At 64.6% G+C, this 17,394-nt stretch overlaps 1 protein-coding gene across 1 annotated transcript; it reads right to left on the reverse strand.

Moving 5' to 3' along the window:
- Nucleotides 1-551: 551 nt before the first annotated feature.
- Nucleotides 552-15,819, reverse strand: LOC113840696 (latent-transforming growth factor beta-binding protein 4-like). Its single transcript, XM_072029959.1, is given in 24 exon segments — nucleotides 552-692; nucleotides 2,235-2,378; nucleotides 2,473-2,849; nucleotides 3,553-3,705; nucleotides 4,776-4,925; nucleotides 6,463-6,591; nucleotides 7,076-7,141; nucleotides 7,868-8,003; nucleotides 8,006-8,190; nucleotides 8,269-8,397; nucleotides 9,298-9,429; nucleotides 9,515-9,637; nucleotides 10,279-10,404; nucleotides 10,487-10,612; nucleotides 10,685-10,804; nucleotides 11,304-11,429; nucleotides 11,508-11,633; nucleotides 12,240-12,368; nucleotides 13,044-13,161; nucleotides 13,662-13,729; nucleotides 13,959-14,123; nucleotides 15,239-15,361; nucleotides 15,460-15,528; nucleotides 15,630-15,819. Coding segments are annotated over 23 exon segments (3,096 nt in total). The 5' UTR covers nucleotides 15,805-15,819; the 3' UTR covers nucleotides 552-692; nucleotides 2,235-2,333.
- Between the last annotated feature and the right edge of the window lie 1,575 nt (nucleotides 15,820-17,394).

Raw genomic sequence — 17,394 nt, forward strand, 5'->3', positions numbered from 1 at the left:
GGGCTCCCAGTCCCATTGGGGGGGGCAGACACATTGAGGGGGGGAGCAGATACATGGGGGGGGTCCCAGTCCCATTGGGGGGGGCAGACACATTGAGGGGGGGAGCAGATACATGGGGGGGGTCCCAGTCCCACTGGGGGGGGTCCCAAACCCATAGAGGGGTCCCAGTCCCAAGTAGGGGGGTCCAGACTCATGAGGGGGGGGTCCCATTTGGGGTCCCAGTCCCTGTGACACCACAGCCCCCCCCCCACCCGACCCTATTAGGATGAAAGAACTCCCCCCCCCCCAGCTCATTTTATAGAAAACCTTTATTCTGTAAAAATTGGGGGGGAAGTGAGGGGGGGCTCACATGGACGGGGGGGGAGGGAGCGGGGGGCCGGGCACCCCCATGGGCACCCCCAGGAGCCCCCCCCCCACCTCACCCCACAGCGGGCGGGGGGGGGATGCCGGACGGTGCCCCCCAGTGTCTCTCCATCCCCCCCCCCCCAGCTCCGATATATACAGACAATAAATACAGGGCCCCCCCCCCCGGGATGGGGAGGGGGGGGCTCAGGCCGGGGGGCGCGCGGGGACGCAGCGGGGGGGTCCCTGCGCCGGGACAGAGCCGGGGGGGCAGAGGCAGCGGAAGGAGCCGGGGGTGTTGAGGCAGCGCCCCCCCCGGCACAGGGCGGCCTCCGAGCACTCGTCGAGGTCTGCGGGGAAAAGGGGGGGGTCAGGGGAGGTCGGGGAGGGGGATTAAGGGGGGTTGGGGGGGATTTGGGGTGGGATTGGGGTGGGATTGGGGGGTTTTGGGGGGATTGGGGGAGATTGGGATTGGGGGGGATTGGGGTGGGATTGAGGGGGATTGGGATGGGATTGGGATGGGATTGGGGTGGGATTGGGGTGGGGTGGAATTGGGATTGTGTGGGTTTTGGGGTGGGATTGAGGGGGATGGGGATGGGATTGGGGTGGGATTTGGGGGGGATTGGGATTGTGGGGGATTGGGATGGGATTGGGGTGGGATTGGGGGGGATTTGGGGGGGGATTGGGGTAGGATTGGGGAGGATTTGGGGGGGATTTGAGGGGGGATTGGGGTGGGATTGGGGTTGGATTGGGATTGGGTAGGATTTGGGGTGGGATTGGGGTTGGGATTGGATTTGGGGTTAGACTGGGGTGGGGAGGGGTTGCGGATGGGATTGGGGTGAGATTTGGGATGGCATTGGGGTGGGATTAGGATGGGTTTGTGTTGGGATGGGAAGGGATTTGGGGTGGGACTGAGATTGGTTGGGATTTGGGGCGGGATTGGGATTTAGTTGGGATTTGGGGTGGGATTGGGATTGGATTTGGGGTCGGACTGGGGTGGGAAGGGGTTGCAGATGGGATTGGGGGGGGTGGGGATGGGATTGGGGTGGGATTGGGATTGGGGGTATGGAATGGGCATGGGATCGGGATTTGGGGTAGGATTGGGGTAGGATTGGGGTAGGATTTGGGGTTGGATTAGGGTGGGATTGGGGGTTGGATTAAAGTGGGATTGGGGATGGGATGGGGTGGGATTTGGGCTGGGACTGGGGTTTGGGATGGGATGGGATTGGGATGGGAACAGGCTGGGATTATGCCGGGATCAGGCCGGAATCAGGCCGGAATCAGGCCGGGATTAGGCCAGGATTAGGCTGGGATCAGGCCGGGATCAGGCTGGGATTAGGCCTGGATTATGCCAGATTAGGCCGGGACTAGGCCGGGATTATGAAGGAATTAGGACGGGATCAGGCCGGGATTATTCCGGGATTAGGCCGGGATTAGGCCGGATTAGGCCGGGATTATGCCGGGACTAGGCCGGATTAGGCCGGGATTAGGCCGGATTAGGCCGGGATTATGCCGGGACTAGGCCGGATTAGGCCGGGATTAGGCCGGATTAGGCCGGATTAGGATGGGATTAGGCCGGATTAGGCCGTATTATGCCGGGATTATGCCGGGACTAGGCCGGATTAGGCCGGATTAGGCCGGGATTATGCCGGGATTATGCCGGGATCAGGCCGGGATTATGCCGGGACTAGGCCGGATTAGGCCGGATTAGGCCGGGACTAGGCCGGACTAGGCCGTATTATGCCGGGATTATGCCGGGACTAGGCCGGATTAGGCCGGATTAGGCCGGGATTATGCCGGAATCAGGCCGGGATTATGCCGGGACTAGGCCGGGACTAGGCCGGATTAGGCCGGATTAGGCCGGATTAGGCCGGGATTAGGCCGTGTCTCACCCACGCAGGCCACGCGTGCCGCGTCCAGCCGGTAGCCGGGGTCGCAGGCGCAGGTGAAGCCCTGGGGCACCCGCACGCAGTGCCCATGCTCGCAGCCGCTCAGCACCCCGCACAGCTCCGGCGGCAGCGCCTCGTCCCGGGGGTCTGCGGGGGGGGGTCCCCGTCAGCCCCCTCCCCATAAAAAAAACAAAATCCCCCCCCAAAACCCCTCAATCCCCCCCCCCCCCCCCAAACTCACCGTCCTTGCTGGCAGCCGCTCGGCCACACCGTGGGGCTGGAAGAGCCACGGGGGGGGGTCCTGGGGGGCGCTGGGGGGGCTGCGGGGCCGGGAGGAGCGGGGGGGGCCCCGGCGGGACCCCTCGAAATCCTCCAAGTCCTCGTAGCAGGGGGGGGCGGCGTAAAGGGCGTCCCCGCGGGGGTCGTAGCCCCCCCCCAGCCCATAGGGGTCGTAGTCGGCGCGCAGCCCCGGGGGGGGCAGGCGGGGGCCCGGACCCCCAAAGGGGAGGGGGCCGTAGGGCAGCCCGTAGTGGGGGGGGTATTCGGGGCCGTATTCGTAGGGGGGGCCCAGCCCCGGGCCGGGGGGGCGCAGGACGTTGCAGAGGAACTCGAAGTCATCTGGGGGGGGGGGGGGGGGGGGAGAAAAAAAAATGGGGGGGGGGGCAGGTTGTGGGGTGGGGTCCTAAAAATTGGGGATGCTAAGGGGGGGGGTGTAAAGAGGTGGGGGGGGCACTGTTATATGGGGGGTGCCCAAGGGGTCTCCATTGGGGGGGGGCGTTGTGGGGTGGTGGGAGGGTTTCCCATTATTGGGGGGGGCAAATAGGTCCCTGTTATGGGGGGGGTCCAAGGGGTCCCAATCATGGGGGGGGTGTCTAAGGGGGACCCACTCTGGGGGGTGCCCATGGGGTCCCCATTATGGGGGTCTGGGGGGGGTCCCTATTGCTGGGGTAGGAGGGGGGCAGGGTGGGGGTCCCCCTGTGTGGGGTCTTGGGGACATGGGGACATGGGGACATGGGTATAGGGGATGGGGGGGTCGTGGGCATGGGAGGGGGCATGGGGACGTGGGCATGGGGGGGGGGACAGGGACATGGGGGGACATGGGGACACAGGGATGTGAGGCTATAGGGCCTTAGGGACATGGGGACAAGGGGACAAGGGGCCGTAGGGGACACGGGTGCATGGCAACATGAGGCTATGGGGCCACGTGGCTGTGGGGTCATAGGGACGTGGGGACATGGGGACACGGGGACATGGGGACGTAGGGGACACGGGGACATGGGGATGTGGGGACACGGGGCCATCGGGGACACGGCGGTGGCACCTGAGTGTCGCGCGGGGCACAGGGCGCAGTCCATGCCCCAGGCCTCGCCGTAGAGGCAGCAGCACTCGGTGTAGGTCGCCTGCCGGTCCAGCCGCGGGCGCCCGCACACCAGGTCGGGGCCGACCTCCTGCCAGCACACGGCCGGGTCCTCCTCTGGGGACGGGGGGACACGGGGACACGGTGACGGGGGGCGTGGGGAGGCGGGGAGGCGGCGGGGGATATGGGGACATGGGGATGTGGGGCGTGGGGCATGGGGATATGGGACACAGGGACATGGGGACATGGTAATGTGGGGACAGGGGACATGGGGACATGGGGACAGGGGGACGTGGAGACATGGGGAGGTGGCGTGGGACGTGGGGAGGCAACGGGGGACATGGGGACACAGGGACATGGGGACATGGAGACACGGGGACATGGGGACGTGGGACATGGGGACATGGGGATGTGAGATGCGGGGACGTGGGACATGGGGAGGTGACGTGGGATGTGGGGAGACAACAGGGGACACTGGGATAAAGGGACGTGGGACATGGGGACGTGGGGTATGGGGACACAGGGACACAGGGATACAGGGACATGGGGACATGGGACATGGGGATATGGTGACGGGGGGTGTGGGGACACGGAGAGGCAGCGTGAGACGTGGGGAGGCAACGGGGGACGTGGGGATATGGGACACAGGGACATGTGGACACAGTGACATGGGGACATGGGGACACGGGGACGTGGGGATATGGGGACACGGGGACACGAGGACATGGGGACACGGGGACATGGGGACATGGGGACACGGGGACATGGGGACACAGTGAGGTGGGGACATGGGGAGGTGATGTGGGATGTGGGGAGACAATGGGGGACACTGGGATGAAGGGATGTGGGACATGGGGACATGGGGACACGGGGATATGGTGACGTGGGACAGGGGGATGTGGGACAAGGGGAGGCGACGTGGGACATGGGGACACGGGGACACGGGGATTTGGGGACATGGGGGATACAGCGCCATGGGGGTATGGGGACACAGGACGTGGGGACACGGTGACGTGGGACATCAGGATGTGGGACATGGGGACACGGGGGGGGCATCAGGGGACAGTGCCGGGACACGGGGATGGGGGGCCACGGGGACATAGGGCAGGGATATGGGGACACGTGGGGACAGGGCGACACGGGGGGGGTGACGGTGACACGGGGGGGGTGACAGGGGGTGGCCTCACCCATGGCGCGGGTGTCGTTGGTGACGCAGCGGCGCTGGGAGCCGTCCAGCACCAGGGGGGGGGCGCAGGAGCAGAAGTAGGAGCCCACCGTGTTGACGCAGCGGCCCCCGATGCACGGCTCCGCGTCCTCGTCCTGGCACTCGTCGTTATCTGGGGGGGGGGCGGTGGTGGTCGGCAAGGGGGTGGGGGGCACGGGGGGGGGGGCTGGAAGGGGGCTCGGGGGGCTGGAAGGGTGCTCGGGGGGCTGAGGGCAGGGTGCTTGGGGTGCGAGTAGGGTGCTCGGGGTGCAGACAGGGTGCAGGCAGGGTGCTGAGGGTGCAGGGAGGGTGCACTCAGGGCACAAGTTGGGTGCTCAGGGTGCAGGTATTGTGCAGGGAGGGTGCACTCAGAGCACAATTAGGGTGCTCAGGGTGCAGGTAGGGCACGCTCAGGGTGCTCAGGGTGCTGGCTGGGTGCTGGAAGGGTGTGGGCAGGGTGCTCAGGGTGTGAGCTGGGTGCAGGCAGGGTGCTCAGGGTGCAGTCAGGGTGCAAGTAGGGTGCTCAGGGTGCAGGTAGAGCGCACTCAGGGCACAAGTTGGGTGCTCAGGGTGCAAAGAGGGTGCTCAGGGTGCAGCCAGGGTGCACTCAGAGCACAATTAGGGTGCTCAGGGTGCAGGCAGGGTGCTGGCAGGGCACAAGTTGGGTGCTCAGGGTGCAAGTAGGGTGCACTCAGGGCATAAGTTGGGTGCTCAGGGTGCTGGCTGGGTGCTGGCAGGGTGCTCAGGGTGCAGGCAGGGTGCTGGAAGGGTGTGGGCAGGGTGCTCTCAGGGTGTGAGCTGGGTGCAGGCAGGGTGCTCAGGGTGCTGGCAGGGTGCAAGTAGGGTGCTCAGGGTGCAGGTAGAGCGCACTCAGGGCATAAGTTGGGTGCTCAGGGTGCAGACAGGGCACGCTCAGGGTGCTCAGGATGCAAGTTGGGTGCTCAGGGTGCTGGCTGGGTGCAGGCAGGGTGCTCAGGGTGCAGGTAGGGTGCTGGCAGGGCACAAGTTGGGTGCTCAGGGTGCAGCCAGGGTGCTCAGGGTGCAGCCAGGGTGCTCTTAGGGTGCTTTCTGGGTACAGGTTGTGTGCTCAGGGTGCAGGTAGGGAGCTCAGCGTGCTGGCTGGGTGCTCAGGGTGCTCTCAGGGTGCAAGTAGGGTGCAGGCAGGGTGCAAGTAGGGCGCACTCAGGGCACAATTAGGGTGCTCAGGGTGCAGGTAGGGCGCACTCAGGGTGCAGTCAGGGCACAAGTCGGGTGCTCAGGGTGCAAAGAGGGTGCTCAGGGTGCACTCAGGGCACAATTAGGGTGCTCGGGGTGCTCAGGGTGCAGGCAGGGTGCACCCAGGGCACAATTAGGGTGCTGAGGTCAGGGTGCTGGGGGTGCTGGGGGTGCTGGGGGTGCTGGCAGGGTGCTCAGGGTGCTGAGCGCAGGGTGCTCAAGGTGCGAGTAGGGTGCTCGGGGTGCACAGGGTGCTCTTAGGGTGCAGTCAGGGTGCAAGTAGGGTGCTCTCAGGGTGCAGGCAGGGTGCTCAGGGTGCTCAGGATGCAAGTAGGGTGCTCAGGGTGCAGGCAGGGTGCACCCAGGGCACAAGTAGGGTGCTGGGGGTGCTGAGGTCAGGGTGCTGGGGGTGCTGGGGGGGTGCTGGGGGGGTGCTGGGGGTGCTGGGTGCTCACCCACGCACTGCAGGTGCTCCTGCTCGTAGTAGTAGCCGCTGGGGCAGTAGCAGCTGAAGCCGGGGGCGGCGTTGATGCAGACCCCCCCCCGGCACAGCTGCGGCGCGAACACCCGGCACTCGTCCACATCTGGGGGGTAAGGGGGTAAGGGGGGGGGCGACGTCAGGGGGAGGGTCCTCGGAATTGGGGGGGGCACCCCCGAAACGGGGGAGCCCCTATATAGGAGGGGAACCCCAAAATAGGGGGGGTATTGCCCCAAAATAGGCGGGATGCACCCAAAAGGGGAGGGGCGTAACCCCACAAAATAGGGGGGGCATCCCCAAATTGAGGGGGCACCCTGAAAAATGGGGACATCCCCAAAATGGGAGGGGTGAGTCCCCCAAATGGGGGCCATTCCCAAATTAGGGGGGGTGAGTCCCCAAAACGGGGGGCATCCCATAAATGGGGGAGCCCCAAAACAGGGGTGGCATCCCCAAAATGGGGGGGCATCCCCAACATTGGGGAACCGCTAAATACAGGGGGGAGCCCCTGAGTAGGGGGGGGAGTCCCTAAACGGAGGGAACCCCCAAATGGGAGGGCCCCATCGCTGTGCCCCCCCCGCGGCCGCACTGACCTGCTGCTGAGCCCTGGGGCCCCGTGGTCTGGCCGGTCCCGTGGGGGCAGAGGGCTCGGTGCTCGGCTTGGGGGGGGGGACAGAGGTGTCACCCCCCCTGCACCTTGGCACCATCCTGACCCCATCCCCAGCCCATCCCTGTCCCCATCCACACCCCGATCCCAATCCCATCCCATCCCAGTCCTAATCCCTGGCAATACCCACCCCAATCCCAATCCCTTTACAATCCCATCCCCATCCCCATCCCAAATCCCATCACCACCCCAAACCCATCCCAATCCCTTCCCACCCCAGTCCCAGTCCCATCCTCATCCCATCGCCATCCCATCCCCATTCCATCCCAGTCCCAATCCCAATCTATCTCAATCCCATCACCAACCCCATCCCAATTCCATCTCCACCCCCCCAATCCTATCCCAATCCCATCCCAATCCTAATCCTATCTCCATCCCAATCCCATCCCATCCCAGTCCCAATTGCAACTCCAATCCCATCGCCATCCCATCCCATCCCAAATCGCATCCCATCCCACTCCACTCCAATCCCAATCCCATCCCATCCCATCCCAGTCCTATCCCCATCCCTTCCCATCCCAGTCCCAATCCCCATCCCCATCCCCATCCCCATCCCCATCCCCATCCCCATCCCCATCCCCATCCCCATCCCTATCCCCGTCCCCATCCCCATCCCCAATCCCAATCCCCATCCCCAATCCCACTCCCACCCCAATCCCTTCCCACCCCACGCCATCCCCAATCCCCTCCCCCCCCCATAGCGTCCCCATGTCCCCACCGGTTCCAGGCGTGGGGCACGGCCTCGGGGGGGGGCAGCGGACCCCCCAGGCGCCCCCCACGCTGCAGCAGCACTGCTGCCGGCTGACGTTGGGCGCCAGCACCCCGCAGGCGGGGCTGAAGCACGCCGCCAAGCCCGGGGGGGCTTCCACGGCTCCGGGGGGGGCCGGAGGAGTGGGGTCGCTGGGGGGGGTCCCCCGCACGTCCCCGTCACCGGATCGAACTCGTGCCCCCCGTCGGGGCAGAGGCAGAGGAAGGAGCCGTCCACGTTCTCGCAGCGCGCCGCCCCGCACACCCCCGGCAGCGTCGCGCACTCGTCCACGTCTGGGGGGGAAACACGAAGGGGGGGGGCTCAGTGTCACTCTGGGTGTCCCCCCCCTGCTGTCCCCGCTGTCCCCGTACCCTGGCAGTGGTGGCCGTGCCGGGCGGCCTCGTAGCCCTGGTGGCAGGCGCACTGGAAGGAGCCGGGGAGGTTGTGGCAGGCGGCGTGGGGGCCGCAGCGGGACCCCCCCTCGGCGCACTCGTCCTCGTCTGCAAGCGGGGAGGTGACGTTTTTTTGGGGGGAGGGGGCGGTGGGGACATTGGGGGGGGGAGCGTGGAGCCGTCCCCCAAAAGCTCAGCCCCATGGGGGGGTCCCCACTGTCCCCCGATGGTCCCTGCTCTCCGTCTCCATCCTGACCCCATGGAGAAGCCCCCCTGCACCTCGACCCCATTGGCTTGTCCCCAGTGGCCCCATTGGCTTGTCCCCAATGTCCCCCATCGTTTTGTCCCCATTATCTCCCGTGGTGTTGTCCCTGATGTCCCCTGCTGCCCATCCCCATCCTGACCCCATAGAGAAGTCCCCCTGCACCTCGACCCCATTGGCTTGTCCCCAGCATCCCCGTTGTTTTTTCCATGTCCCCCATAGCTTTGTCCCTATTGTGCCCCATTGGCTTGTCCCTGATGTCCCCCATGCCATGGCCCCTGCTGTCCGTCCCCCTCCTAACCCCATGGAGAAATCCCCCTGCCCCTAAACCCCATAGTGGTGTCCCCGCTGTCCCCTAGGGCAGGGTCCCCTCAGCCTCTCCGTACCCCCATCCCCATCCCCGTGCCCCAGTCCCTGTCCCCATGGCCCCATCCCCGTCCCCATGGCCCCATCCCCATCCCAATCCCACCCCAATCCCATCCCCTCCCATCCCCATCCCAATCCCAGTCCCTAAACCCATCCACTATTGGTCTCTATCTCTATCCCCAACCCCAACCCCAACCCCAACCCCAACCCCAACCCCAACCCCAACCCCAATCCCAATCCCAATCCCAATCGCAATCCCAACCCCAACCCCAACCCCAACCCCAATCCCAATCCCAATCCCAATCCCAATCCCAATCCCAACCCCAACCCCAACCCCAACCCCAATCCCAATCCCAATCCCAATCCCAATCCCCGCTCACCCTCACACCCCCCGCCGTCCCGGGGCCGGTAGCCGTGCTGGCAGGCGGGCACGCAGCGGTAGGATCCGGGCAAGTTCTCGCAGCGCTCAGCCCCACACAACTCGGCCCCGTGCTCCTGGCACTCGTCCACATCTGCGGGGACAGGGCCACCCTCACCGCCAGCCCCAGGGTGGGGGGCACCCAAAATCCCCCCCCCCCCAACCCCCCAGCCCCTCACCGTGGCACTGGGCCCGCTCGGCGTCGGTGCGGAAGCCGGCGGGGCAGTGGCACTCGAAGGCGCCGTCGGTGTTGGCGCAGCGGCCGCCCCGGCACACGTCCCCGCGCTGGCACTCGTCCACATCTGGGGGGGGACACGGGGTGAGGACGGGGGGGACATGGGCACGGGGTGGACGTGGGTACAGGGGGGGGACACGGGGGCAGGGGGGATATGGGGAAAGAGGGGGACACAAGGGGCTGGTGGCACCCCGTGGTACCCGGATGCGTGGGTGGGTGGTGGAGGGGTGGGGTGGGATGGGATGGGACTGGGGTGGGATTGGGATTGGGATGGAAATGGGGATGGGGTGGAAAAGGGATGGGATGGGATTGGGGTGGGATTGGGGTGGAAAAAGGGTAGGATGGGGATGGGATTGGGGTGGGATGGGGATGGGATTGGGATGGGGATGGGGACTGGGGTGGGAATGGGGATGGGATGGAGACAGAGATGGGATGGGGGTTGGGATTGGGGTGGGATGGGATGGGGACAGGGAGAGACATTGGGATGGGATAGGATGGGGATGGGATTGGGATGGGGATAGGATTGGGATTGGATGGGGACATGGATAGGCACGGGGATGGGACTGAGTAGATTAACTGGGACTAAAAAACCGCAACTGGAATAGAAACCACAATGAGAATGGGGACTGCAATGGGACCGGGATGGGTATGGGGACGGGGACAGGGACAGGGACAGGGACAGGGACCGGGACCATGCCGGGCTCTGACCAACGCATGCGGTGCCCTCGGGGGTGCTGGCATAGCCCTGGGCGCAGAGGCAGCTGTAGGAGCCCTCGGTGTTGAGGCACTCGCCGTGGGGGAAGCAGAAGTCGCCCTCCAGGCACTCGTTGACATCTGTGGGCAGATGGGGGCTGTGGGGGGGCCGTCGGGTGTGGGGGGGACACGGCACCATCCCCACGCCGCCCCCACCACTCACCCGCGCATGGCGCGCCGCCGGCACCCACCCGGTATCCGCGCCGGCACTGGCAGTGGAAGGAGCCCTCGGTGTTACTGCAGCGGCCGTGGGGACCGCAGGGCGAGCCCGTGGCGCACTCGTCCACGTCTAGGGGGTGGCACAATTAAGGGTTGGCCCCCCCCTCGGGGGGACAGGGGGGACGTGGGGGGACGCGGGTACCTGCGCAGCGCCCATGGCGCAGCTCGAAGCCGTCGCGGCACGGCCGGCACTGGAAGGAGCCCGGCGTGTTGGCGCACTCCTGGCCGGGGCAGGCCAGGTGGTTCTCGCACTCGTCGATGTCTGCGCGGCACGGAGAGGGGGCGGCGGTGGTGGCACCGCGGGGAGGGCGTGGGTGGTGGCACCACGGACGGGGACACCACGGATGGGGACACCACAGATGGGGACACCACGTATTGGGAGGTTATGGATGGGTTCACCATGGATGGGGACTCCATGGATGGGGGCACCACGCATGGGGACACCACGCATGGGGACACCACGTATTGGGAGGTTATGGATGGGTTCACCATGGATGTTTAACCCCGTGGCTGGCAACACTATGGCATGGTGACCCCATGGCTGCTGACCCCATAGATGTTGAGTTCTTGGATGGTGGCGTTATGGCACGGTGACCCCATGGATGGTGACCCCATGAACGATGACCCCATGGGTGTTGAACACGCAGATGGTGTCCCCATACCCTTGGTGTCCCCATACCCTTGGTGTCCCCACACCCCGGTGTCCCCACACCCAGTGTCCCCACAGCCCGGTGTCCCCACACCCCGGTGTCCCCGCTCACCCTGGCACTGTCCCGTGGGCGTGCTGGCCTGGTAGCCGGCCGGGCAGACGCAGCGGTAGCCACCGGGCAAGTTCTCGCAGCGGCTCTGGGCGCAGGGCGAGGGGCTCTGGGCGCATTCATCCACATCTACGGGGACACGGCCACCTCAGCCCCATCCCCGTTGTCCCCATTGTCCCCCTCTGTCCCCCCCCCGTCCCTGCTGACCTTGGCAGTCGGTGCCGCCGGGGCCGGGCCGGTAGCCGGGGCCGCAGACGCAGCGGAAGCTCCCCACCGTGTTCTCGCAGCGGCCGGGGGCGCAGGGCCGGGGGCTGCGCCGGCACTCGTCCACGTCTGGGCAGGCGGGAGGACGGACGGCAATGGGGACAGACGGACGGACAGGAGTGGGGACGGATGGAGAGGTGGGTGGGAGGGAAGGGGGAGAGGGGAGTGGGGAGGTGGGTGCGTGGGGAAATGGGGGCAGGGGGAAATGGGGGCACGGGGAGGTGGGGGCATGGAGAGATGGGTGGGTGCGTGGGGAAACGGGTGCATGGGGAAATGGGGGCAGGGGGAAATTGGGGCTTGGAGAGGTGGGTGCACGGGGAGGTGGGTGCACAAGGAAGTGGATAGATGGGGAAATGGGTGCACGGAGAAATGGGTGGGTACATGAGGAGGTGGGTGCATGGGGAAATAGGTGGGTGCATGGGGAGGTGGGCGCATGGGGAAATGGGTGCAGAAGGAAATGGGTGCGTGAGGAAATGGGTGCATGAGGAAATGGGTGGCTGCACGGGGAAATAGGTGCACGGGGAAACGGGTGAGTGCATGGGGAGGTGGGTGCATGGGGAAACAGGTGCACAGGGAGGTGGGTGCACAGGGAAATGGGCGCACGGGGAAATGAGTGCAGGGGGAGGTGGGTGCACGGGGACATGGGTGCCCAGGGAGGGGCCGGGCGCCGCTCACCGATGCAGTGGGTGCCCTGGGTGCTGAGCCAGAAGCCGGGGTGGCACAGGCAGGTGTAGCCGCCCTGGCGCGGGACGCAGCGCCCGGGGCCGCAGATCCGCGGGTTCCGCTCGCACACGCTGCCGGCGGCTGCAAGCGGGCACACGTGAGTAACACATGTGTGTGCAAACGGGCAGGCGTGCAGCTGTGCACACCTGTGCAAACATGCACGCATGCACACTGTGCACGTGTGCGCAATCAAGCATGCATGCAACTGTGGACATGTGTGCAAATAGGCATACAGGACACATGCACACGTGTAGGCGTGTGTAAGTAGGCATTGTGCACACGTGTGTAAGCAGGCATGCATGTAGCCGTGCACACGTGTGCAAATAGTCATGCATGCAAACCGTGCACACGTGCACACGTGTAACACGCACGTGTGTAACTGTGCACGCCTATAACTGTGCACAAACGAGACTGAATAAATGCAAATTGCACACGTAACTGCTTGCACATGTAACGTGCACGCCTATAACTGTGCACAAACGAGACTGAATAAATGCAAATTGCACACGTAACTGCTTGCACATGTAACTGAGCACACGTGCACATGCAACTGCACACATGCAGCCATGCAAGCATGCAACCATGCACAAGTGCACAGCCACATGCACACACGTGTGACCTTGCACGCCTGTGCTGAGATGTGTATGAATGCACGCACACAGCTGCACACAGTGCAACCCTGCGCACATCTGCAACCATGCATGCATGCAACGGTGCACACACGTGTGCAGCCGTGCACAAGTGCCCCAGCCCTACCTGGTGCCGGACCCTCCGGGCCGGGTGGCGTGGGGAGGGGTCCCAGCAGCCCCAGGGTGGGTCGAGGCACGATGACAACCTCGGGGGCTGGTGGTGGCACCTCGGGGATGCGCGGTGGCACCTCGGGGACGCGTTGTGGCACCTCAGGGACGTCTGGTGGCACCTCGGGGACATCTGGTGGCACCTCGGGGACACGTTGTGGCGCCTCAGGGACCCGCTGTGGAACCTTGGGGACATGTGGCACCTCAGGGACATGCGGTGGTGCCTCAGGGGCACGTGGTGGCACATCAGGGACATGTGGTGACACCTCGGGGACACGTGGTGGTACCTCGGGGATGCGTTGTGGCACCTCGGGGACAGGTGGTGACACATCGGGGACCCGTGGTGGCACCTCGGGGACACGCGGTGGCACGTGTGGGACGCGTGGTGGCACCTCGGGGACGCGTTGTGGCACCTTGGGGACCCGCGGTGGCACCTCGGGGACAGGCGGTGACCTGCTGGGGGGCGGCCGACCGGGGCGCCAGCGAGCTGTGGGGCAGAGCAATGGGGTGAGGGGGGGTCCTGGCAGCCGGGGGGGGTGGGGGGGGACAAAGCGGGGGGGACAAGGGGCTCACGGGCGGCGGTCCCAGCTTCGGAGGCCGAGTAGTGGTAGCCGGGGCCGGCGGGGCAGATCTCCTTGAACCCCTCTGCAATTGAAGGGGGGGGAGGGGGTGTCAAAATGGACCCCCCCCCAAAAAAAATTACCCCCCTCCCCCAAAAAAAACCCCCCTCCAAAGGGTGAGCCCGTGGCTTTGGGTGCAAATCCCATGAAACGGAGGCTCCCCAAAGGGTTTTTGTTTTTTTTTGGGGGGGTCCGCCCTAAAGGGTTTTTTTGGGGGGATCCCAAGGGGTTGGGGGGGTCCCGGGGGGGCTCACCGGAGCCGAAGGGGGGGCAGCGCTGGCACGCCGGCCCCCAGGCCTTGCCCACGCGGCTGCAGCAGCAGATCTGGCGGGTGATGTTGCGCAGGGTGGGCAGCGCGCAGCGCCCCTCCCGCAGCACCCGGTAACACGGCCCCCGCGCCTCCGAGATCACCTGGTGGGCTGGGGGGGGGGGGGCGGGGGGGTGGTACCGGTCACCCTAATCCCAATCCCAATCCCAGTCCTAGTCCTGGTCCTAACCCCAATCCCAATCCCAACCCCAATTCCAATCCCAACCCCAATTCCAATCCCAATCCCAGTCCTAGTCCTGGTCCTAACCCCAATCCCAATCCCAACCCCAATTCCAATCCCAACCCCAAAACCCCAATCCCAATCCCAATCCCAATCCCAATCCCAGTCCTAGTCCTGGTCCTAACCCCAATCCCATTTCATCCTGTTCCCATCCCAATCCCACCTCATCCTACTCCATCCCCATCCCACCCCAATCCTTTCCCCTTCCTCTTCCCTTCCCTATCCCCTCCCAATCCCAATCCCAATCCCAATCCCAATCCCTATTCCATTTCAGACCACCCCCATCCCCATCCCATCCCCATCCCCTCCCAATCCCAACTCCAACTCCAATCCCAACCCCTACTCCCTCCTCACCCCATCCCCATCCACATCCCAACCACAATCCCAATCCCAACCCTAATCCCAATTCCAACCCCAATCCCAATCCCTACCACAATTCCAGGCCTTGCCCCGACCTCAACCCCAACCCCAATTCCAATTCCAATCCCAATCCCAGCCCCAGCCCCAGCCCCTGCCCCAACCCCAATCCCAATCCCAATCCCAATCCCAACCCCAATCCCAATCCCAATCCCAATCCCAATCCCAATCCCAATCCCAACCCCAACCTCACCCCCAATCCCAACCCCAACCCCAGCCCCAACCCCAATCCCAATCCCAATCCCAACCCCACCCATAATCCCAACCCCAACCTCATCCCCAATCCCACCCCCAACCCCAACCCCACCCCCAACCCCAACCCCAATCTCAACCCCAACCCCAACCTCACCCTCAATCCCAATCCCAATCCCACCCCCAATCCCATCCCGATCCCAACCCCAATCCCAATCCCAACCCCAACCCCAATCCCAGCCCCAACCCCAACCCCAACCCCAATCCCAATCCCAATCCCAATCCCAATCCCAATCCCAATCCCAACCCCAACCCCACCCATAATCCCAACCCCAACCCCACCCCCAACCCCACCCCCAATCCCATCCCGATCCCACAGATGCAGCTGCTCCGGGACGAGTCCAGGATGAAGCCCTCGTGGCAGAGGCAGGCGAAGCTGCCCCGGGTGTTGGTGCAGAGCCCGTTCTTGCAGAACCCCCCCTCCTGGCACTCATCCACATCTGGGGGGGGGACGCACACACACAGGGTGGGGGTCAGCACCCCAAAACCCCCCCCATCCCCTTTTAACCCCCCCAAAAATAAATCTCCCCAAACTCACCCACGCAGGAGCCGTTGGCGCGGCGGAAACCTTTGGGGCAGGGGTGCTGCCCCACGGCGGGGGGGTTCGCTGCAAATGGGGGGGGGGAGGGGGGGACAAAGTGAGCCCCCCCCCCACACCGCAGAACCCCCCCCAACCCCATAACCCCAAAAAAAACCCCGCTGCCTTACGGGGGTCGGCGTCGCAGGGCTGGCACTCGTGCACCCCCCAGGCCACGCCGGCCCCCCGGCAGCAGACGTCCTGGGTGCGCAGACCGGGCAGGGGCGAGCTGCACTGCACGGGGCGGGGGGGTCGGGGGGCGCCGGGACCCCCCCCGTGTCCCCATGTCCCCCCCCACGTCCCCATGTCCCCACCTGGATCCCCAGGTCCCCCTCTGTGTCCCCACCACGTCCCCAGCCCCACATCCTCGGCCACCTCCCCGTGCTCACGGTGCCATCCCCATGTCCCCACCCCAATGTCCCCATCCCCATGTCCCCATCTCCACCCCAATGTCCCCATCCCCATGTCCCCATCCCCACCCCAATGTCCCCATCCCCATGTCCCCATCCCCATCCCAATGTCCCCATCCCCATGTCCCCATCCCCACCCCAATGTCCCCATCCCCATCCCAATGTCCCCACCCCAATGTCCCCATCCCCATGTCCCCATCCCCACCCCAATGTCCCCATCCCATCCCAATGTCCCCACCCCAATGTCCCCATCCCCATGTCCCCATCCCCACCCCAATGTCCCCATCCCCATGTCCCCATCCCCACCCCAATGTCCCCATCCCATCCCAATGTCCCCACCCCAATGTCCCCACCCCAATGTCCCCATCCCCACCCCAATGTCCCCATCCCCATGTCCCCATCCCAATGTCCCCATCCCTGTCCCCATGTCCCCATCCCCGCCCCCAAGTCCCCATCCCCATCCCCATGTCCCCCATCTCCCCAGGCACAACTTGTGGCCATTTCCTCAAGTCCTATCATTAGTTATCTGAGAAAAGAGGCTGACCCCCTCCTCATCACAACCTCCCTTCAGGAAGTTGTAGAGTACAATGAGGTCTCCCCTGAGCCTCCACTTCCGCAGACCAACCACCCCCAGCTCCCTCAGCCGCTCCTCACAGGACTTGTGCCCCAGGCCCTTCCCCAGCTTTGTAGCCCTGCTCTGGGCACACTCCAGGGCCTCGATGTCCTTCTGGTACTGAGGGGCCCAAAGCTGAGCACAGCACCTGAGGGGCGGCCTCACCATGTAATACACAATAAATGTTTGTTCATTGTCTTTTGTATTATAAAAACAAGGAGTTCCGTTTGAGGAGCAGGAGTTGCAAAAGCTCCCTGCTGAAGTAAGGAGCTGGATAATACTTGGCTAGACACTATGAAAATTCTTTTGCTTAATGTAACAAAAAAGAGAACCCCCTCCCCTTCTCTCCTTCTGCATCTCAGTTGCCTCTTTCGTTCAAAGACCCTGCTGCAAAGCTCATGTAACCATCTCCTGATAAGTTGTTAAACTAGTGTATCAACATCTTGCCTTCCTGTCTCACGCTGGGCCAACATGACCAACTAAAAAAAGAAGTTGAACCACAACGCCGAGGAAGACTACGGCCTTCATCTTCACGACCACCAGAGGGACAGAGACGACCCCCTAGCAACAGTGCACACAGTCGCAGAATATACCAGGATGTGCTGCGTAATCCCGGAATTACCAAGATATAAAAAGGGACCCTGGGGGGGGTGAGGTGCGTGCCGTTGGTGGAGCCGAGACTCCGTTGCCGCCCAGCGCTGTTTTGCTTGCTGTTGCTTACTCAATAACTTCCTTTCTATTATTAATGCAATGCTCTCTGAAAATTAATTAAGGGGGCAACTTATAACACTGGGGAGCTCTGCTTGGGCATGGCTGGTGCGGCTGGTGGCGAAAGTGGGGTGGCTGGCGGGCAGCCTGCGATGGCAACCGATT

Source organism: Anas platyrhynchos, chromosome 33 (genome assembly GCF_047663525.1).
Source record: "Anas platyrhynchos isolate ZD024472 breed Pekin duck chromosome 33, IASCAAS_PekinDuck_T2T, whole genome shotgun sequence".
NCBI lineage: Eukaryota > Metazoa > Chordata > Aves > Anseriformes > Anatidae > Anas > Anas platyrhynchos.